The sequence below is a fragment of the Urocampus carinirostris genome, chromosome 2 (genome assembly GCF_059441175.1).
Source record: "Urocampus carinirostris isolate Australia breed hairy pipefish chromosome 2, RoL_Ucar_1.0, whole genome shotgun sequence".
Taxonomy (NCBI): domain Eukaryota; kingdom Metazoa; phylum Chordata; class Actinopteri; order Syngnathiformes; family Syngnathidae; genus Urocampus; species Urocampus carinirostris.
The window spans coordinates 22733859-22757185 of NC_142350.1; the positions used below are offsets into that span (position 1 = coordinate 22733859).

Here is a 23327-nt window from a genome sequence, read left to right on the forward strand (position 1 = left end):
GCACCCATTAGAATGTTTTTTCTAGCATGTGACCACTGAGATAAAATGAGTTACATAGGGTTCTGGGACCTATGTATAAGAACCAATGGACTGCAAAACTTTGCACTTAGAGCACATTAATAACAAAAGTGCAACACCAGAAGAACAAAAAACAAGAGTGTGCATGCAAGTTTCGACACAAGCACTCAAGTTTACGTCAAAATATTCCAATATCTGCACGTGTGAGCCAAAAACCGAACCAGGAGGACTGGTTCGGTAACTCCAGCTTGTACTGAAACGGACAACCGATTGATAGATCGATCAATAAATTCCAGCTCAAGACTAAAGGCTAAAAAAATATTTCGTTTTTTTCTTCTAGAAAATAAACGGAAGCAGGATCAGGGAAAGAAATGTCTAAAAATGATAAACAAATGTGTGTTGTTTTGTGATCCATGTGAAAATCAATTCCAGACAAGGGCAAGCACAAAATTACAAATTAAGAAGAATCCACTTGAGTTAGTAGCAGCTAATGTAAATACATCTGCAAACTTATATGAAGCAATGCTAAATTACTGTTATTTTATATTGCACGTTTGGCACATTAAGCAATGCTTGACCTTGAATAATACAAGCAATAATCGTCGGTTGTGATGACAAACATTTTCATGGCTGTGCATGCTTTTCATGAATTGACTGTATTTTTATGTGACTGTTGTTGTATAGATATTAGAAGAGCACAAGCGTCTGTAAATCCGCATCGATTTTGAAACAAAAAATGAGCCTGTTGTTGGGGGAAAATCACAATGTTATTTTCTTTTTGCCAAGGAGGTAAGAGCTAATATGACTGTTTGGCTAGTCCAAAATGTCTCAATGGTGGATTAGAAAGTTTGAAGTACTTTGCTAAAAAGCATTGGCGGGCTGTGAAATTAATTCGGACCATAGCCACATTTTACTCACCAAAAATCTTTATCAGTGCACAAAATCCATCCTCCTTTTTCTACTCAAGAAGATTTCAATTACTCCGAAGTATAGATTATCCGTGTGTTTCAGTTCCATCAAGAAGTTCTTTTCTACAGCCATTGAAGCTTAACGTTGAAAGCCGGCCGTGTCGTATTTCTGTTTTATTCAATTTAGGGCTGAAAATGTCCGTTCGACAAGAGCAGTGGACAGGGGGGGTATTTTTCTTCACCTTTTCGTTGCGATACTTTGTAACCGCCTCCTAGTCACTCAAAGTTTGGGAAACAGCGTAAGTTTCCTGATGCCTGCTAGAAGGCCCTGGCTAGCCAACTAGGCATCTGACTGGCTCAACCAACAACTTGATCATCACTTATTTCATGCCTCTGGGCCTGCAGAACTGATTGCGAAGGCCTCAGGGTAGATATAACACCCTGGCAACAAGTAATGGCTGAAATGTGATTGGTTTAATGCTTAAATATGAAATCACATTTAGAAGAAGCGCAACCGGGGGAAAAGCTATGAAAGGAAGCTAAAGACAGTTTGGAATTATTAATTAAGTATTGATTGATTGACCTTTTTAATAATCAATTTAAAATGAACAGCTTTGATGAAGACATGATATCACAGAAGGAAAAAAGGGCAAACAAGAAAAAGACAGAGCTTCTCTTGGTCCTGTCCCCCTTGACAACTGAAACACTTTTTATATTATTCACGTCATTTAATTGGATTTTTAAAGCAAGGCATTATAGATCACATCTCATCATCATCAGGTCAGTTCTGGCTCTTCAAGGCGTTTTCCAGAGTGGCGGTCTGTCCGGCGAGGCTGTCTGCCATGACGGCGTCAGGGCGTTGAAGTAAGACCTCAGTCGCGCCAGTCCGATCTCTGAGCAGTTGATCAGACATTTTCCTCAGCCGATCAACCAACTCCACATAAGAACGCCGGCACAAATAAGAACCACAGATACGCGTCCTCAACGTCTTCGATGCCCAATTGCGTTAAACGCTTCCGTGCCCTATTGGGCAAGGTTTTTCATTGTCCTCGGAGAATAGATCCTATCAATTCCACTGACACCAAAACATCACCACATCAAACAATTCAGATATGATTTAGACCAGCAGAGAAGGCCTTGTCGGTCCTGGCGGCCCGCCACTGCTCAAAAGTTAGGTTGTTTAAAATTCAACATCTTGAGGGCTCATTGGGTTCTCCATTAGCCACCGGAGCTGCTGCCGCCATATTGGTCAAGGCATGTGTCTCCTGTATGCATGCAGACAATGCCCTATGACATACCATGATACATTTTGCTCTCTTTGATAGTTTTGTTCAATGTGAGTCACTTAAACGCATAAACGTGTTTCATCAAAGAAGGAGCACACTAGCGCATGCACTTGATGTATTTACATGAGTACAGGCCGGGTTTCATTGTCATTTCTATAAAAAAATCTTTTCGAAATTAACAAGGAAATGATCTGAAGTCTCACTTCAGCAAAGACAAGCAAGCGTTTCCTAAAGATTTCACGTGATGTGTTCATGTCCACGTTTCCATCTAAAAACGGGTGTTCGGATGAAAAGATTTGTGTTCACGGAAAGTCTGGAGGATGAGTGTTTCATGAAGTGCTTTTTCATGTTCATGTTTTCATCTCAAGCACAAACTCTCTGTCGTTATCTTGAAAGACCGTTCCACATTTCTACACTCGGTCTCTTCTGCATCCTATCAAGAATTTTGTAGTGCTGCTGTTTTTGCATAATGAATGAATCATTCGGAATAAATGCATTTTCAATACAACATTTCTTCGGATTTTCAGAGTTTGTACGGGTGCTTGAAATCCTTGCCAATGGTTGTATATTAATGTTGTGTTTTCAAGGACTAAAACATTCTTGAATTTTAGGTGAAGTGCTTGTAAAGACTCGAAATTCTTGCCATGTTTCTTAGGTTAGGTCTTATGGAGGGGTTAGGAGCTAGGGTTTGGACTTCAAATAAGGGTTTTAAACTTATTTTATGGTTCCAAAATTGATTAGAGCTGCTTGCTAGCTTGAATGCTTGAATTTTATTGTTGTGTTTTCAACGACTAAAACAATCTTGAATTTTAGGTGAAGTGCTTGTAAAGACTCGAAATTCTTGCCATGTTTCTTAGGTTAGGTCTTATGGAGGGGTTAGGAGCTAGGGTTTGGACTTCAAATAAGGGTTTTAAACTTATTTTATGGTTCCAAAATTGATTAGAGCTGCTTGCTAGCTTGAATGCTTGAATTTTATTGTTGTGTTTCAACGACTAAAACAATCTTGAATTTTAGGTGAAGTGCTTGTAAAGACTCGAAATTCTTGCCATGTTTCCTAGGTTAGGTGTTAGGCGAGGGTTAGGAGCTAGGGTCTAGACTTTAAATAAGGGTTTTAAACTTTTTTTTATGGTTCCAAAATGTATTGTAGCTGCTTGCTAGCTTGAATGTTTGAATTTTAATGTTGTGTTTTCAAGGACTAAAATATTCTTGAATTTCAGGTGAGGTGCTTGTAAAGACTCGAAATTCTTGCCATGTTTCTTAGGTTAGGTGTTAGGCGAGGGTTATGAGCTAGGGTTTGGGCTTCAAATAAGGGATTTAAACTTATTACATGGTTCCAAAATGTATTTGGGTCTGGGGTTAAAAACTAAGGGTCGTATTTCTATTGGGGTATTAAGCTGCATTCAGAGTTCTGAAAAAGAGTTAGGGCTAGGGTTATATGTAGAGCTACAGTTTGGGCTGCAGGAGTGCCAATTCCAAATTGCTTATTATTTTTGTGAATCTTGTTTTCTACATTCGATTTTGTCCAAATCGTATCCTCATTGATAGTTTAATTCGGTGACATGGAGTCAGGGGAGACATCATGGAAGTATAAAAAAAACAATATATTAATTGGTTGTATTTATTCAGTTAATGTGTTAACGAATAAATACTTACTAAATTGTTAAAAGGAAAGAAAACTTTGGGAGGACAGTACAACATGTCCTTTGTTTCTGTTTTTGGCAGTCAGGCGATTGACCTCTTTATGACGTACGCTTCGTACTGTTCGCTTTATGTGGAAGAGGGATGAGTCGTTCACAAACAATGCGGCCTTATTAGCCAGCTCTGTGAGGTAAAATGACGGGAGCTAGCTCCATTGGAAACGCTTTGTCAACTTATTGCTCTCATTCCCTTTTTCTTTCCTTCTTTCTCTTTTTTTCCTCACTCAGTTTTTGCACCCCTTTTCTCGTTTTATATCTCCCCCTTTCTCTCTCTTTCCCTTTCTCTCTCAGTGTTTCTCTCTCTTTTTTTTTCTTTCTTTCTTTCTCTTCTTTCTATCTGTCTTCCTTTGTTTAACTCCCTCTTTCTAACTCTCATTTTCTCTCTCATTCTTTCTAACTGTTTCTGTCTCTCTCTATTCCCTTTTCTCTTTTTATTTCTTTCTCTTCTTCCCCTCTCTCTCCCTCTCTGTTTATCTCCCTTTTTCTCTATCTCTCACTACCCGCCTCTTGCTCCCCTTTCTCTTTCTATGCCTCTCTCTCTCTCCCCTTTCTCTTTCTAGGCTTCTCTCTCGCTCTCAATTTCTCTCTCTCTTTTTCCTGTTCTTTATCTCTCACTCAGTTTGTCTCTCTCTTTCTCTGTTTCACTCTTTGTTTTTCCCTTTCTCTATTTTTCTTTCCCTCTCTTTTACTCTATTTACCTCTCTCTTTCTCAACAAGTCTGCATAGAAGCCAAGCCAACACTGCTCTCTGGGGGCTTTCGCTCTACCATTGCATTTGTTCTTCCCTCTTGATAAACGGCAGCTGGCATTAGTTCATACGGGAGTGTCCTATGAAGTGTCACTCTTTGGCTCTCCTTTTCTCTCTCGTTTTCTGTTTCTCTCTCGTTCATTCTATTTCTCTCTCTCTCTTTCTTCCTCTCTTTTTTACTGTTTATTTTTTTGTTTTTCCTCTCTGTCTTTCTGTTTTTCTCTTTCGCTCTTTTCTTTCTTTCTCTCTCTTACCCCCTCTCTTTCTATCTTTCTCTATCCCTCATTTTCTCTCTTACCCCCTTTATCTTTCTTTCGCTCTTTCTCCATATCTCTTTCTCTCAAATTCCCCCTCTTTCTCTTTCATCTTCCCCTCTCTTTCTCTCTAGCTGAGCCAAAAAATCCGGTTCTCTAAAAAAGAGTAGAAATTCCCATCACCAATGAGAAGGCGCGTTTGCGCTAAAGGCGCCCTGGCTACCAGCCAATCAGGGAGGAACCGGACGTGACGTACGCGGTAGCTGTAAGAAGCCGCTGGCAGGACGCGCCAAATTTCAAAGCACTTCCTCCCGGAGGAAAGAAAGAGCACCGAGCCGAAAGCGACCGGCAGGACGACGGCGGCGGCGGCAGAGGCCGAAATTCGCTTCCGTGTCTGCTGAGCGGTCACTCGGGAGGAGAGAAGCCCGCTAGCTTCGGGTGCGTGTGCTAATGCGTCTCGGTGTGCCTGTTTTAGTCGAAGAAAAGGAGGCGACATTGAGTTAACTCGATGAACGCTACCAACCCTATATTCTCGGTGAGGACGTCCAAGCAGTTAACTCGTTAACGTTGTGGAGCCGAGGTCAGATTAAAGCGCTAAAGTGAACGAGTTGACGTTATGTAATCACGCTTGACCTGATTCTCGGGCTTCCGGTGACGCGGCGGTTGTTTGTGTTGCGTTTTTCTCCATCTGGGACAGGCGCGTCAAACTCATGTGTGCTCGAGGGCACCAGGGGAAACTGCTCTCGCGGGGGCTAGACTACTAGATTTAAGAGAAAAAAACGGAGAGAGAAAAAGGGAATAAAGAAAATGAGAAAAGAGATGGAGAAACTTAAGGGAAAGAGGGAGGGAGAGTTAAAAAAGGGAGCAAGTGAATGAGAGATGGAGAAAGTTACGGTAAAAAGTAAGTAAAAAGGCGAGTTAAACAAAGGGAGAAAATATGTAGGAAAATGGGAAAAGAAAAAGATAAAAGTGGATAAACTAAAGAGAAAAAAAGGGATAGAGCAAAATAGAGGGAAAGATGGAGCAAACAAAGGAAAGCGCAACAGAAAGAAAGTGAGAAAGAAGTCAAGTCATGTTTGTTTGGTCCTTAATCACAAGGAGTCTTAAAGGGCTGCACAGACCAGATTATTGCAAACCTAAGACGATTATTATACCATCTCCTGATCTAAAACTTACATGAGGGCAAGAAAAAACTCAAAAACCTCAAAATGTTATGAAGAAACCTTGAAGGGGACTGCATATGAGGTAATCCCCCTTCCAGGATAATTAGGCTGCAATGGATGTTGTAGTAACAAATAATACACAGATATTGTTAACAAAAAATAGTTTATTCATATGCTATAGAATAGAAGTGTTAGAATAGAAGAAACGGACAAGGAGAATAATAAAAAGAAAGAAATGGAAAGATGGACCAAAAGAGTACATGAAAGAGAAAGTAAAACAAAGGAAGAAAGTGAGAAAGTAAAGGACAAAGAGAAATACACAAAGGGAGAAAGCAAATAGAAAGAGAGTGAGAAAAAATGGGGAAGTGAAAAAGAAAGAATGGGAAAAAAATACATGGGAGGAAAAGAAAGAAATTAAAGGAAAGGGAGAAAGAGAAATATTGAATAAGAGAAAGATGAAATGGGAGAAACCCATCTCTCATTGGCTTTGCGAGCAGTGCCTGGCTTTGGCCGCATCAAGTGGACTTTTTTTATAACTGCAGCTCGTTTTTCTCTTGCGATCCTCTTAGTGTCTCACGGGCTTGATGCGGCCCATGGGCCGCATGTGTGACATCCTCGAGTTGGCCCTTTTTTCTCTGCTGATCAAAGTTGTTGATTTTGAATTTATTAAAATTATGTATCCAAAATTGCCTATCAAATAGTTTACTGAGAATGCTTTCATTTTCTCAAGAGGATGCACTTTTTCCAACTTGTTCAAGTGTCACTCTAGTCTAGATCATGGGTGTCAAACATGCAGCCCACGGGCCGGATCCGTTGTGAGGAGCGCAAGAGAAAAACGAGCTTAAAGTCAGACAACACCTGCAAATCAACTGGACCTGGATTTTGACTTCTCTCTTTTTCTCTTGATTCTTGCGCTCTCTCTCTCGTTTTATTACCTCCTTTACTCTTTTTTTTCCTTTTCTGTTTTACTTATCCTTTCTCTCTTTTCTCCCTATTTTTCTCTTTTTATTTCTCTCTCTGTTTCTCTTTTTATTTCTCTCTCTGTTTCTCTTTTTTCTTTTTCTTTTTCCTTAATCTACCAGTCCGGCCCCGCGACAAGATTTTTTTCTAGCATTTGGCCCCGGAGCTAAAGTAACACTTCTGCGCTAACTGGAAAAAGCCAAAGCTTATCTTATTCCCTTTACGATCCAAACACTTATCGTGTTCATCAAATGATCTAACTGGATTATTGGAAATGTATTAGCATGGCAAACGTAATGATGTATCGGCAAGCTTCGTACGGGTGCTTGAAATCCTTGAAAATGCTTGAATTATAGTTTTGTGTTTTCAGGTATCGAAAAGTCCTTGAATTTTAGGTGAAGTGGTTGTAAATGTTTGAAATCGTTGCCATGTTTTTCAAGTCTATGTATGCGACACAGACGCTGCTCTCTGGTGGCTTTCGCTCTGCAATTGCATTCTGCTCCCTTGTGATTAATGGCAGCATTAGTTTGTATGACATTTTCCCATGAATGGTTATTGCCCCCTACGGGTCACACCAAAGAGATACACCTTAACGGGCACTATCAATGTGTATTAGTGTAAGCATTATCTATCAATGATCTGATATTTATTATGGAACACGCTAAGAATGATGGTAGCGTTTCCCAGTGCTAAATTAGAATAGGAAGAACTCCATACAACTGAAAATGTAATATATACTGTAATTTTCACCCAACACCTGTATGAGGAGAGATTTGTCTGCAAAACGGATCCGTTCGAAATTTACTCAGATCTAAAAATCTTGGGTCTAGATCAGCGGTCTGCAACCTTTGACACCGAAAAAGCCAATTGAACCCGGTTTCCACGGAAAAGAAAACACTGGGAGCCGCACATCTAAAATGAAAAAAAAAAAAAAAACTTCTACATGTTTTTTATGAAATCCACGTGCTACAGAGAAAATTACATTTTATTCATTTAATGAACACATTTTGAATTCTTGAAAAATAATAACAATGAATGTCTCTTTCAAATAAATTAAAAAGCTGAATTTAAATTGTCCATGTAGCAAACGAAAGCAGAAAAATGCCATGAGGCGTCATTCTTATATCCATTTATCTTATCTAAAATGAAGATAACACTGTATATATTGCTTTTTCTTACCTTTACACTTTGTATAAACAACTATAGTGTGGTTATGTCTTATGAAGTGCTACGGAGAAAATTAAATTTTACCGATGTAATGAACACATTTTGAATTCTTGAAAAAATAATGTCTGAATGTCTCTTTCGAATAAATTAAAAAGCTGAATTTAAATTGTGCATGCAGCAAACAAAAGGGAAAAATCCGTGAGCCGTCATCCTTATATCGCCTCGGGCTTTCAAAGTATGCAGCGGAGCCTTGACCTGAATATATAAAATAAATTGGGGGGAAAAGCACTGTGTCACTAAACAATGAAAATTAAATATTTGCAAAATATCTGCATAAATATTTATTTTACCTGGTTAATGGGACTTCTGCTCCTGAACCTCTGCGCACAGCTTCTGCAAATCGGGGCTGTACGAAGTCACTTTCATTTTTACGCAGGACTGTAAGCTGTCATCTGTGAGCCGTAAGCGGTGTTTGTTTTTAATGCAGTTCATGGTGGAGAATAGCTGCTCACATACATATGTGGATCCGAAGATCGACAGGACTCCAAAGGCATATTTCTTCATGTTGGTGTAGGTGTCGGGGATGGCATTCCATGTTTCAAATATGAGTTTGTCCGGTCTCGGGAGGTTCTCAATATCACTCCATTTGTGATTCTGAGCAAGAGTGGCCTTCTGACGGGCAACATCTTCAAGGTCCTCTGTCAAGCGTTTGAATTTGGACACCCAAATGTCTACATTTCTCCATTGGCTTTGCCGGGGTTGAAAGTCGCTCAAAATAGACGGCGTTTCAGCGGGTATACCAGCTTCCGCAGTGTGACGTCTATTTTGAGCGACGAAAAAATAATATCAAGTAATTTAATTAATATTTTAATATTTCAAGATCACAATAATCTTCAAATTTAGAACTAAAATAATATAAAAACTAACACAAATAAAACACACTTCAATTAAATACAAAAAAAAATTTTTTAGTAATTTCTTTTCCCAAGCCAATCAGAGCCGCATTATAAGGATGAAAGAGCCGCATGAGGCTCCGGAGCCGCGGGTTGCCGACTGCTGGTCTAGATGAATACACATGCAGGATCAAAAATGGCATATGTAAAACGCAGATATATTTGTGGCTCTGCACAATACATCATTCACACTGGATTTTTTTTCTTTACACGGATGTGGAGAATATTGAACTTTGGCTTTGAGGGTTCTTAAAAAGTGCTTGAATTTGGCCACGAAAAAAAGGTGCACAAACCCTGTGTTATAAACCAGAGGTCTCAAAACCTGCCTGCGATGACCACATCACGCCTCCCTATTCCGGTGAGGGGCCAGGCTCACTTTGTAACGGTAAAAGTGTGCCTAATGGTACGGACTTCGGACATAAAATACTTAAATAAATATTTTGTGGTTACGTGTTCATAGTTGTCAATAAACGGTTTCAATCATGGCCGCATGTATTCAACATTTGTCAATTTGAATGCTAAGTTTGAATTGAGAAAAAAGGCAAACAGAATTTTGATTGCAATATGAGAAATGCTCGTTATACATTAAAACATAAAGTATATGAATTTTCGGGAAGATTGTCCCAGACATTGATTTGTTTCCCTTCGGCAGGCTGGTCTTCACCTCTTAAGACCCGATGTGTAAAATAATGCAAATCATGGTTATATTAAGGCAATTTCAAAGAAAGTAAAACATTATAGTGGCTGCAATGTTGAACCTTGGAACTCTTACTGAATAACCCGTCGTGATTCTGAGCAGCAACCAAAGGCTTTTTTGTCCTCGTATGTCTGTAAACATGTAAACCAGTACCGTCGTTTACGGATTATAAATTGCATCTGGAGTATAAGTCACATTTGATAGAATCCATCCCTCAAATCTTCTTAAAGGTAATTAAAAATGGTATAAATTAGAGAACAACAGGCTGTTATAGTATAGGGTATACAGGCGATTGATTGACATACATGTTAATGTTCCTAACAACGTAGCATATTAAGAGTCATTCAGATAACTCTCACGTAAAGAACTTGACCTTTCAGTTTTGCTTCAAATCACTAAATCCAATGAAATCTTTATTTTTACCGGTTAACAACTCCTCCGACTCAGGAGGTAGATGATAAGCCGCTCACGTCCGACCCATCGTCTTCTTTTTGCTGCTCGATTACTCTTCTGGGCCAAATATTTCACTGCTTTCAACTTATACTCTGCAGAACAAGATTCTCTTTTGGTGCCATTTTTGCTCAACGCTTCTTAGTTCTTTTCCTAAATTACTGGTGTTGTGCTGAAAAAACCTGTTGTCTAACTTTCATGGTTTATTTTGTTCCAGGAGGTGAAAAAGGGAGCACAAACCATGAATCGTTTAACTCCAAGGATCGATCAGGAGACCCGCTTTTAAACCCTACGGCGAAACGAGGCAATGTCATTTGCAAAATTTATCAGACGCCCTCATTTATTCATGCCAGTCCGCCAAGCTTCCCGCTCTCCTCGCCGTTGATGCTTTCCACATAATCCACCACAAACCGAGCGACTCCAAATGCAACGTGCCCTCCTGTAGGGGTGCGGGGACGTCGGTGGTCATCCAGGACCAAAGAAAAGGTCCGCCATGCTTTCGGGGGTGCAGCCGTGTTTCCAGCTGCTCCGGATCGGCTCCTCCGAGGTGGGATCTACGCGGGATCTGTACACCTTCCGACCGGCGTCGGGCCGTTCGGTGTTCCGGCTAGGGAGAGCGGAGGAGCTTTGTGACGTCACGCTTGACTCGCCGGCCGTGTCCCGGGTCCACGCCGAACTGCACGCCGAGCGGGAGGCCAGCAGCGATGGCGGGGAGGCGGCGGTGCAGGACGAGGGGTGGAGGGTGCACATCAAGGACAGGAGCACTCATGGTGAGATACCTTATCAGGGTTGAAATTCATAAACTTTTATGATGAAAACCCAGAGAACAAATTGTAAGCACACAAAAGCGGCAGCCTAGCACCCTAAGCAATTTGATTGGGTGAGGGGTAATTGTCGGTGGTTCTCTGCACACATAGCGCAGTCCCCTAAATCCAAGTTCTAGTTGAATAAGATTAATGCTTAAAATTGGTAAAAAAAAAAAATGTCTGCCAGATTAGATATTTTGCTTATTGTTTTTTTATTCCAATATAGACAAATTACTTGGGTTCAATACAATCCCCCCCAACAACTTACAAATACAGTAATTGGATGTTCTTTTACATTCCGGGGAAAGAAACTGCATTTATAAGATGATAATAATTTTCATGTGAGTTATTCATTCATCATTCTTTGTGAATTTCCCTGCGAGGATGAATAAAGTATCTATCTATCTCTCGATCTCTCTTATCAAAATTAAAATAACCATTCAAACAGAAAAAATATTCGCCAATTTTTTTTTCTCAGGATAACAAACATAATTGTAATTAAATATTAATAAATTTGTGCAACATAAATTCTCCTTGTTTCAACAGCACCTTTTGTGATATGTATTTTTTTTAAGGGTTCGTACAGGTGCTTGAAACCTTTGAAAATGTTTGAATTCTACTGTATTTTCAAGTATTCATAAGTGCTCGAAGTTTGGGTGAAGGGCTTGTAAATGCTTGCAGATGTTTTTTTTCAACAAGTCTGCACAAAAATGCCAACACTGCTCTCTGGTGGCTTGGTTTTCCCATTGTCTCAGGATTAACGTCATCTGGTGTTAGCTGGTACAGCATTGTCCTGTGAAGCGTCGTCTCACCCTACGGGTCTCGCCCAAGAGGGTCGGTCCATTCTTCATCTTAACAGGGCACAATGATATGTGCATTAGTGCAAGGATTATGTATCAATTATGAACATTTTATGATTGGCCATGCAAAAGGAGAGAGTCTAAAGTCCTGGCAGCCTGATGGAAAAAGTTGGCCTTTTGCCTGCTGGTTCTGGCTCTGAGACTCTGCAGTCTTTTCCCTGATGGCAGCAGGTTGAAAAGGCTGTGAAATGGGTGGGTTGGGCTGCTCACCTTCAATCCCGCTGGCTTTGCGGGAGAGAGGGGATTTGTGGATGTCCAAGAGGGGTGTAAGGGGGGCACCAAATACCGTTTCTGTTGTTCTCACAATGTGCTGCAGGGTCTTTGGGCGGGACACTGTGGAGTGGCCGTACCGCAATGTCTTGCAGCTGGTCAGAATTCTCTCGACGGTGCCTCTGTAGAATTAGTCGAGCCGAGTCGCCTTTATTTGTGACACCCTTAATCACACTGAGTATCAAAGGGCTGCACAGACCACAGATTATTAGACTATTATTACACCCTCCCCTGATCTAAAACCTACATGAGGGCAAGGAAAAACTCAAAAACCTCAACATGAGGAAAATGAAGAAACCTTGATAAGGGAACGCACCTTCCTGGATGAGCAGGCCAAAACGGATGTTGCAATAACAAACAATAATATTGGAAATAAAATAATAATAATAATAAGCATGATGATGAGAGCATGAGCATGACTTTTTCTCCTGAGTTTGCGGAGAACGTACAGGCGTTGATGCACATTTTTGTCCATGGATGTGTTGTAATGGCTTCAGGACAGGTCCTCGCTAATATGCGCACTCAGGAACTTGGTACTGCTTACAACCGCCCGGGACCGTGAAGACATTTAATTGTACACCGAAATTTAATTGGTGCAAGCACACAAAATGGTGACCATGTGAACGCTAACGCTGATGTGGTTCTGGCCAGGCACTTGGGTGAACGAGGTCCGCCTCCAGGCCGGCGTCCAATGGGAGCTGTCGGACGGGGACGCGCTGACCTTCGGGGGGCACGCGGCTCCCGGCAGCCCCGAGTTCTACTTCCTCTTCCAGAAGGTCAAAGTTCGTCCGCTGGATTTTGACGCCATCACCATTCCCAAGGTAGTTTGACCGAAGCTCTTAAGCCCTCTGAATTTTCGATGCTAAGTTAATTTATTTTCTGCACTATAAGGCACACACGAAATAACGGTCCACGCTGGTGGTTTGCTTCTCGGGTCGAATCTCTGAAGCGTGTGCCGAGTAATTCAGATGAGTGGTTCATGGATTGGCGTTTGAAGCGCGTGTACCACATGACCGATTCAGGAAATGATTGGCTAGCTTTGAGTGCAGGTCAGAATAAAAACTGCAAAGCAACGCTATGGATTACCTTGACCCTTGTCCGAAAAATGTCTGCCATCAAATGAATCGATTGAAAATCCATAAGCACTTTTTTTTCCCCCTCTTTGTTTCACAATTTCCATCTTTGCGTAGGCACAAATATAAACAAAGTAACACAGAACCATTCATGTCTTGAAGTGTATACAACAAAATCAGCATGGTTAACACACCACACCAATTGATTGCATGCACCAAGCATGTTCTATATTTTTCCGTCCACATGATGGCGTAGTCGATGAAATGAATCATCTTGAAGCCCCTTCGTGGGTGTGTGAAGCATTTTCCTCCAGGGCTTCATTTCGCCATCACGAGTGCATACCAAAAATAGTCCTTCGTGATATTTTCTTTCGTTTATAAAGCGCACCGGACTGTAAAGCACATGGAATTGAAACTACAGTAAGCGCTAAGGTTGTATTCAAATTAAAAAAGTACCGTATTTGCGCATCGATAATGGGGCCAGGGTTCGTACGAGTGCTTGAAGTCCTCTAAAATGCTTGAATTTTAATGTTGTGTTTTAAGGTTCGAAAAGTGCTTGAATTTCGGCTGAAGTGCTTGTGAATGCTTAAAACTGTTTCCACCTATTTCAGCAGTCTGGTTAAATGGACCACGCATTAAGTTAAGAAAAATGTTTAAATATGTGGTTCAAAATGACGCTGATGCGCCTGTTCTGGTGGCTTGTTTTTATGGCGTTGTCATGTGAAGCGTAAACCCCCTACTGGTAGCACCCGAGAGGACGGCTCTATTTAGAAAACCGTCTCTTTTAGCCCGGCTCCCTGAGAAAAGCTGACTCTTTGAAACGGTGTCTAGGATTGAAATAATGTATACTCTTCTTCTAAGCAATCAATATCATTAAAATGAGTACAAATCTGGCTCATTTTTCTGCTTTTTTTACAATCGGTACTTTCTTTTTTAGTTTTCTATTTTTAGCCAACAATTATAGAGCCCTTTCCATGTTTGTAAACAAAATGTGTCGTAGCCAAGCTGCGCGTGAATTGTTGAAGCAGAATGGCAGAATTCCTGTCAGTTTATAGCAGCCCATTGACACAAAACGAGCGTAGATCATAGATAGGAATAGCTCAAAATACCACAACAAATGTGCTAGCAGCAAGACGGTGACTTTATTTTAGTCATCAGTCAACAAAAAATAAATATTCTGTTAATCGCTGCGAGATTCCTTCCTTTGAAGGTCCTGGAAAAAATGCCTTCGAGAGTGCTTGAATTTAGCCATGAAAATGTTGTTGCGAACCATGTATGGCGCATGTTCATATTTGTGGCCAGTGTGGGGATTTTGGGTGAACCTTATAGTCTGGCAAATATGGTAATCACATTCTCTTCAGGCAGGGACGTTTTCTTCAGACCTGCAGAATCGTATCAGGACAACACCCGAGTGTAAGGTGGCGCCGGGCGTTGACCTGTCCAAGCTGTCCATCAATCGCTCCACAGTCATCCTCAACTCCATCGGTAGCCTGAGCAAGATGAAAGGAAGCGCTTGGACTTTCCGGAGGAGCCGCAGTCACGAGGCCGCCAATTCTGACCCTGTTTCCCCATCCCCCCTGAGCACCAGTCGCTCGCCGCCTCCAACACCTCGTCCCTTCCAGGCCGCCGTCCCTGCGTTGGCTCCCAAAAGCCTTGCCCCTGTGCCCAAGGCCCCCGTGGCATCAAAGCCCCTGGTGCCGGCCTCCAGGAGCCGGCGCAAGTCTGCACATACGGTCCTGCTGGAGGACGACAGTTCGGACGAGCCCCGGAGCAAGGCGGGCCAAGCCTGCCTGATTCGGACTGGTCCGGATGAAGACACTCAGCGGTCACGGAGCAGGAAAAAGCGCCGTATCTACAAGTCCGACTCGGACGACCTATGCTCTCTGCCGCCACGGCCGACGTCTTCCCTACTGCGTCCTCAGGAAACCAAACCCTTTCCTGTGGGCATCAGGACCATCGGCAGCTTTCACGGCGCCATGAGCAACACCCGTGTTGACCACCGCCAGTACCGTATCCTCCCCGCGCCGCTGAAGCCGGACCGGCAGGAGGCGCCGGCGCTCCTGCATCGCCTTCACAATGCCGCGGCCTTCCGTCCGCAGAAACCTGCTAGCCTGGCACCGAGGGGTCGTCGGAGGGCTCACAGTGCTCCGGTTTTCTCGCCTCTGGTTGTGGGAGGGGAGAGCTACAACCTCGCCTCGCCCTCATTGAGGGTGTGCACGGCACCGAGGGGCCGGGCCGCCTTTAACAGGTTCCACCAGCAGCCTAGGTAAGGCTTCCTCTAAAATGTGAAATGTATGATTTTCTTCCCTACAAAAAAAGTATACACCGTTTTTATAGATCAGGGATCAGGAAGCTATAGCTCTTTCTCATGAGTACATCTGGCTCAGAGATAATCTTCAGCGCATGCAAATATTTTCTATCATAATTAGAACGTGCAAAGACAATTTTGGCAAATGCGAAGCTTAATCACTGCATTTGACTGATCATTTTGCTCATTTGATCAAAATTAGAATGATACCCATTCAAATGAGAAAATATCTCCCAAACTATTTTTTTCTCAGGCTAACAGACATAATTGTGATTAAATCGTTAAATAATAAATGCTCACTATTTCCTTAGCATCTTTGGATTATGCACTTGTTACAGAGTTCGTACGGGTGCTTGAAATCCTTTGACATGCTTGAACTTTGATGTTTTGTTATCAATGATTGAAAAGTGCTCGATTTGGGCGAAATGCTTGTAAATTCTTGAAATCGCTGCCACGTTTCTTTACAAGTCTGCCTAAAAATGACAAAGACATTGCTCTCTGGAGGCTTCGCTTAGCCGTCACATTTCTTTTTCCCCTCTTGATTAATGGCAGCCGGCATTAGTTTGTATGTCATTGTCCTATGTAGCGTCATTGCTTCCTATGGGCTGCACCCAAGAGGACTGGTGCATGGAGCACCTTAACATTGTACGATGAAATTTGTATTAATGCAGTGATTATGAATTAAATATGGACATGTATTATGGCCCACGCAAAACAATCAAGGTGTTGCTAAATTGTGATGGGAAGAGCTTCCTGCAACTGAAAATGTAAACTAAATATTACCGTTATTTCACCCATATATTATGCTGTATTGTTCAGAGCCACAAATATACTTGCAATTTACCCGATCTATAAATCATGCCTTGATAAATGCACGCGCAAAAGTAAAAATCGGATATGGCAACAGAGATATATTTGCGGCTCTGCAAAATACATGATTCAGGAGGAATTGGAAAATCCTTATGTGCCAGAATTTGGCCATGAAAAGATCCTGTGGTTTTTAACCAGCGGACTTAGGTTTTACATAAGTTAACACGTCATTTACTAGACATTTTCCCTTTTTGGTTAGCACAGCGCTTCTCAATTCTCTACCTCAGAATAGGAAATCCTCTTGCGCCCCCTCAGGGATAATTTATTTTTCTTTTTGAGGGGGGGAATTATATTTAGGGGCGAAACAACAATTGCTCTATTGGTGGTAACACGTCACTTCCTTCCAAGCCAAATCTACACCTTTCGGCAAATTTTTGATGAAATAAAACTCAAGCGTCTTCATGGGTTGTAATTTCTTTTTTATTTGGCTTCACGCTGTCAGCTGCCTGCCAAATTTTTTAACATGGCAAGCGCAATGATTTTTACTCGTTTCCCTCCGTGGCCGCAGTGAAGTGCTACGCACGCTTCGTCAAACTCCCTCGTGTTTGCTTTCGGGAGGAGACTTTTGTTTTTCTCTTTACCCTGTCTCTCTACGCCTGTGTCTGCAGCCGTGTTCTGCATTTTTTTCATGGGCTCACGAGAGGGTCTTTTACACTTCATACTCAATGCTTATACTCTGTGCCTTTTGCACTGCGTTGAGGCTAAATGTGAAGAAAACGCCACTGCGCCCTAGTGCAGTGGAAGTGCAATTACACTTTATTCTGGGAAAGTTTAAAAATGTTTCAAAGTTCCCTGAGGTCAAACGTTCCTGCCCGCCCGACTATTCGAGAGCCACCGAGTTAGCCTGACGGCAGACTGCACTCTCCTATTTGCTCCTGCAGGCGTCGAGGACGTCCTCGGAAACATCCGCTCCCCCCGCGGCCATCTTTACCCTCGCCGTCCTCTTCGTCGTCCTCCTCCAGCTCCTCGGCATCGTCGTCTTCGGGCTCCTCCTCCTCCTCGTCCTCTGACGAGGAAGAAGAAGAGGCGATAAAGTCGACGGTCGGGGCCTCGGTGGAGCCCTGCGCCGCCCCCCGCTGCCTGCTGCCTCAGCAGGACACTGTCCAGTGGATCCAGTGCGACGTTTGCGACGCCTGGTACCACATCGACTGTCTCCGCGTGGACCGCAAAAAGCTTCTGAGGGATCCAAATGCTGAATTTCACTGCGGCTGCTGCTGAGGCTCACTGGCCAGTCACACGCTCTCCCTTCAATCGGACAAGGACGGTCTTGACAAAACTTGAGGAAATTGCCGTACGGTGGGGATGGAAATTTGTTGTTGTTGCAGTAGCGTGAGAAAGTGTTTGCCCACCCCCCATCCTGATTTCTGTTTTTTTTTTTACATTTTTATCACTCAGAGGTTTCAGATCATTAAACCGATTTTGATATTACACAGAGACAACCCAAAGAAATTCAAAATGCACTTTTCAGATGTTGATTCCATTTATAAAGTTACAAAGAAAAAAATCTAGGCCTATGTGGAAAATGAATTGCCCCCTAAACGAGTTAGGCCACTTAGCAGCGATAACAGAAATCAAACATTTACAATATTTGGTAATGAGATTTTCACAACGCTGTGGAGTAATTTTGGCCCATTCTTCTTTACACAATTGTTTCAAATCTGCCATATTGGAGGGTTTTCTAGCATGAACTGCCCGCTTTAGGTCATACCGCCGCACCCCAGTTTGAAATCCAGACGTTGACTTGGCCACTCCAGAACCTTCATTTTGTTAATTGAGCCAGATCAGAGGTGGACTTGCTGTTGTATTTCAGATCGGTGTCCTGCTGCATGCATGATCAATGGGTTCTTAAGTTTGAGGCCACAAATTGATGGCCAGGCATTCTTTGTCAGGATTTTCTGCTTAACATCAGAATTTGTTAATCCGTCAACCACAGTGGGTTGTCATGGTCCTGAAGCAGCAAAGCAGCCCTAGACCATCACACTGCCACCACCATACTTTACTGTTGGCATCACGTTCTTTTTTGTAAAATGCTGTGCAAATTTTTTGCCAGATGCAACAGGCTGTACACATTCTAAAACCTTTTGACTCATCAGTCCACAGAATGGTTCTTAAAGTCTTGAGGATAATCAAGATGCTTCTTGGCAAATGTGAGATGACCGTGTTCTTTAGTAACAGCAGTGGATTTCTTGATTCAGCACACCTAGTGACTGGCCATCAATTTTGGGTGTGGCCTGTAAAATTGAACGCCGCCCTCGCAAATTTGGTTACTCAGTTGCTTAGCGATTTAACAAGGGGGCAATCGCTTTTTCAAATAGGGCAAGATAGGTTTTGATACTTTTGTGCATTAATACTTAAAATCAACTCTTCAAAAGTGCATTTTGGGTTTCCCTGGGCTGCCTCTGTGTGATATTAAAATTAGTTAGCTAATCTGGAACCTTTGTGAAAGATAACTATGCAAATAACACTGAAATAAGGTCGGGGGCAAATACTTTTTCCCGGCACTGTACAAGTTGCTATGCACCATAAACTAATAGCCCACCGCAACTCTAAAAGACTGCACTGGACTTTTCTGCAGATGCCATGAAACATGAACTTGTGCTCTATTCTTTTTTGATTGAAATGCAAAATAAGAAAAAAATCAGGCCATAGTGTGTGAAGACATTAATCAATTGTTGGTTTTATGATAAATGCATGAATTCTACATAGGATTTTCAAGTGGTTTGCAACATGACTGAGGTAGCACACTACCTAGAAGTATAGAAAAATATTAGCCAGACGAATCATGAGATAATGGAAAATGTTAGGGGGATTTGGACCTTATTTTACGGACTATAAGGCACACTGAGGATAACCCATTTTGGCAAGAAATTTTAGCGTGCACAAACCATTAGCGCTTATTATCACGGGATTTTTACTTGCAGTGCCAGGGACATGGCTGTGCATAGTGCATTTTGATAGGTCATACAGTCATTTCACTTTGACACATTTTGGAGAATGGAGAAAATGTAACGTATTTTAACAGAATATCGCACAAGCGCTTTTATGTATGTATACATCATGAACTGGGAGGTTATTGACGCACAGGTAAAGAAGTGGAGACTCTCCAACCTATCGGAATGCACTATGCAAACAGTTGCTGGCACCCCAAGTAATAAAAGTTGTCATAGGGATAAGCTCTAATGCCTTTTCTTATTGTGATAAGCGCTCATGCCTTTTTGTATGTCATCCGTGGTACCCTGGTCTGAATATCATCGCATATTCAATGTTTTGCGATTTTGGTCAGCAACACTTATCAACTGATCTATCATTGGAGTATTGAATTTCCGAAAGTGTATATAGAGCCCAACGGTTATACACGAATACACACAGTAGCTCTTTAATATCAATATAATACGCCTTGTGGGAATTTTTTTAAATAGCTTTCTTGGTTGTGCCTTATAGTTTGGAGAATACAGTAGTTGTACCTGGGCAAAGCAGCCATGTTACATATCAAAATGGCCATTTTTGTAAAGAGAGTATTTTTATATTGATTGAAGTGCTATACATACGTTTTTGGTGATTTTCTGATCGCATACCAATAGGCATGAAAGTGCCTACAGCTTATTTGGGTTGGCTATTAAAATGAAGAAAAGGAAAGCGTCGCTTTTGCTACTCACCTATGGTCACCGGTCATAACTGCAGTCATATTTTAGCAAGGAAAATGGTTTTGATATTAATGTCCTGACAGGGAAGTCGTATAATGCAAAAAAAACAACAACAAATCTTTGGCTATACTGTATAGGACATACGAAATGAGTTGTTTGTTTACCAATAGGATTTGATTCATATTCACATCCCTGCTGGTGGAGGCAGTATTAAAAGCAATACATCACCCTTATAAAATGTTGAGTATTTGAGGCAATAAAGGGCCTGCAATGCAAATAATCCCCCCACCACTCTCCTACCACATAGGAATACACACTAACAATGGAATTGTGTAAAAAGGAGTCTGATGTCCCTGCCGTGTGTGTCAATTCAGTAAACACGGTATCCTTTGAAAAGCTTGGCCTCGTTTTCATTTTAAAAGCACGATTAGCTATATTTAAGAATAGTTTGTGAGAGTAAAGCAAGGGTGTGCGCACTTTTGAGAAAGTGTGCCAGATTTGGCAAGTTGAAAATGTGTGAGGGCTTGACATTCTCCGAACGGTCTTTAATAAATCCACCGGGCATTATCGTAGCCACTTCCTAGCTCGCTTTTGCAGCTTCATTTGACCCGCAGGGTCTCGTAAAAAAGCCCCTCTTCCATTTCATCTTTTTACTGCGTCTGTTTTCGATTTTTTTCTTGTAGTCAACATGTTTTGTCTGGCAGTGCCTATTAATATTATAGTCTTTGAACTAGGAAGACGCAATTGTTCCAGATTTCCGTGGAAATGTACTCCAATTTCCATTTGTAGCTAAAATTCTCAAGGAAAGTCCAGGCGAGGTGGACAAGGGCCTGCTGCCCCCATCTGGTAAAACAGTGAATATATTTTACAGATGTATTTTATACTATCGTCAACATCACTGGTGGGCCACATATTATTCATTTTATGACTAAGGCTGCGGGCCAGTAAATATATGATCACGGGCCACGGATTTTGGACTTGCCTGGTGTAAAGGTTTATGTAGTTTTAAACACATTTTAATTGACGTTTACGTCAATTTACTGCAGCGGCCAGCTGAGTAGTCCTCAGACTGGTTCAGTGATTCATGGTCACTTTGAATCTCCTTAATTTTCCTATTTTACAACGAGTATTCACGAATATGGTCTGGTTACATTCAGGAGTGTCCAGTAAATCCAACCATGTAAATTATTTACTCAAACACGATACTACTGACAGATAAAAAAAACGCCTAAAAGCATTTCTACATTGTTTGACAATCCTTGTAATCAGTTTGTTTCTCCCCATAATTTCCTTTTAAAAGTAAACATACTCCTGAGATGATTTCCAATATGGCTGTTGACAGCACTCTTGACCTATTGCAAGCATTTTATATGGTCCTTTACCTGCATTAGCCTATGAATGCCTTTTTTGACCTCATTTTAGCTTCGAAGATTGTCATCCAGGAGTGACTGAATCAAATGTTGGTTGACACATTGGATAGCCAATGAAATTCCCATCAGAAATGTATGCAACTTTATGGGGTGTATTCGAACCAGAGCTAAAACTGAATGTGCACAAATTTAACCTGCGACCCACTTTCACGCTCGATTATCACAAGCAAGTTTGCACCATCAGTGACTACATTTTGTAAAAAAAGAAGTCAAACATTTACAACTCTTTCACAATTTCTAAAGTCAAATACACGATTTTAGAGCTGCAAACTGGTGATCTCCAAATGGTCACTTTTGGAAACGCCGTGACATACCATTAGAAAAACTTTAAAGAGTTTTTCGGATTGTGATCAAATTTGACAAAGTATCAGGTAGGTCTTCAAGATGTTGTCTCATCTGTTTTCAAGCTATGCTCTTATCTGCGGACATGTGATAGCAAAACAAATTCAGGTGAGTACAAAAACCATTTTTTCTCAGGTGACTCAATGTTGGTAGCATTTGCAGTAATAATTTCAGCTGGGGACCAAACCTGAGAGTGTTACCTTTCAAAAGAGACACAAACAGGTCTTATTGTCCAAATGGTTTAAGAAAAGCATTTATCTGAGGTTGGGATTTGAGGCGAGCTTTACTGGATTTTGAAGGGTTAGGCAGGGGGTTACAACTATTATCCTGAGGGCCGCAAAGGGCCCTCGGGCCGGGTTTTTCAGACGGGGGTGGAAACAGGGAAAAAGGAAAAGTCACGTGACTGAAAAGAGCTTTTTAACGTTGAAGCACGAAAAGAATTACACGGATGTTTCACAGAATTGTCTTTATCAGCCACCTTGTTGTAAGTAACAAATAAGAGACATGTTTTCAGAGTTAAAACCGTTTTTTATGAACAATTTTGTTTTAGGAGGACTTGCTAATGACAACAGTTAGCATGGTGTTAATGGGATTTTGTATACTGTAGGTGGTTCGGCTCTTACTCGTCTGTGTCCCATTTTTAGTGGGCTTCACAATAGAATGTCAATTATTTCACTTGGTTTTAGAACTAGGGGTGTTCAACGTGTGGCCCGCGGGCATGCCAAGGCATTGAATCAGGCTCGCGAGACAACGCCGAGAGATGTACAAGAAAAAAGGGCCAAAAGCAGGTGCCACTCACAAAGACACTGTAGCTGTAGCTTCTTTCTCTCGCTCTCTTTTTTTTCACTCTCTCTCTCTCTCACTGCCTCTCATCTCATTTTCTTGTTTTTGCTCCCTTTTACTCGCTCTCTATTTTTCTCTCTCTTTTTCTCTTACTGATTATTTTCTCTCTTCTCTGTCTCTTTTTGCTTCTTCTTTTTTGTTTCTCTTTGTTTCTGTTTGCCTATTTCTTTTTTTATCCCTTTTTCTATCTTTTTCCATTCTTTCTCCCCCTTTCTGTTTTTTTTCTCTTTGTCTCTCTTCATATCCTCCAACTCTCTTTATCTCTCTTTCTCCTCATTTCTGTATATTTTCTCTCTCTTTGTCTCTCTCCCTCTTTCGGTCTCTCTCTTTCTCTGTATTTGTCTCTTGTTCTGTCTCCTTATCTCTTTTTAATTTTTTCCCACTTTTTCTCCCTTTCTCTTTGTTTGTTTGTTTCATTCTTTCTCACTCTGTCTCGTCTCATGGTGTCTTTCTTTCTTTATGTCTTCCCTTTTTTCACCTCAGTCTCTCTTTCTCAGTATTTCTCTCTCTCTCTTGTTCTGTCTCTTTTTTCCCCACTTTTTTATCCTTTTTTCTTTGTTTGTTTCATTCTTTCTCACTCT

General features: G+C 41.5%; 1 protein-coding gene across 3 annotated transcripts; it reads left to right on the forward strand.

Moving 5' to 3' along the window:
• The first annotated feature begins 5024 nt into the window (after positions 1 to 5024).
• tcf19l (transcription factor 19 (SC1), like) lies at positions 5025 to 20476 on the forward strand. Of its 3 annotated transcripts, none has more exons than XM_088329434.1 (5): positions 5025 to 5445; positions 10518 to 11070; positions 12888 to 13057; positions 14671 to 15575; positions 17369 to 20476. In XM_088329434.1, exons 2-5 carry the CDS (start codon positions 10794 to 10796, stop codon positions 17703 to 17705), a joined length of 1689 nt encoding a protein of 562 aa, XP_088185560.1. In that variant the 5' UTR covers positions 5025 to 5445; positions 10518 to 10793; the 3' UTR covers positions 17706 to 20476. The 3 variants fall into 3 exon arrangements, with proteins under 3 accessions (XP_088185560.1, XP_088185559.1, XP_088185561.1); XM_088329433.1 differs by having other exon boundaries at positions 5025 to 5348; XM_088329435.1 differs by lacking the exon at positions 5025 to 5445 and adding an exon at positions 8408 to 8770.
• Positions 20477 to 23327: the final 2851 nt, after the last annotated feature.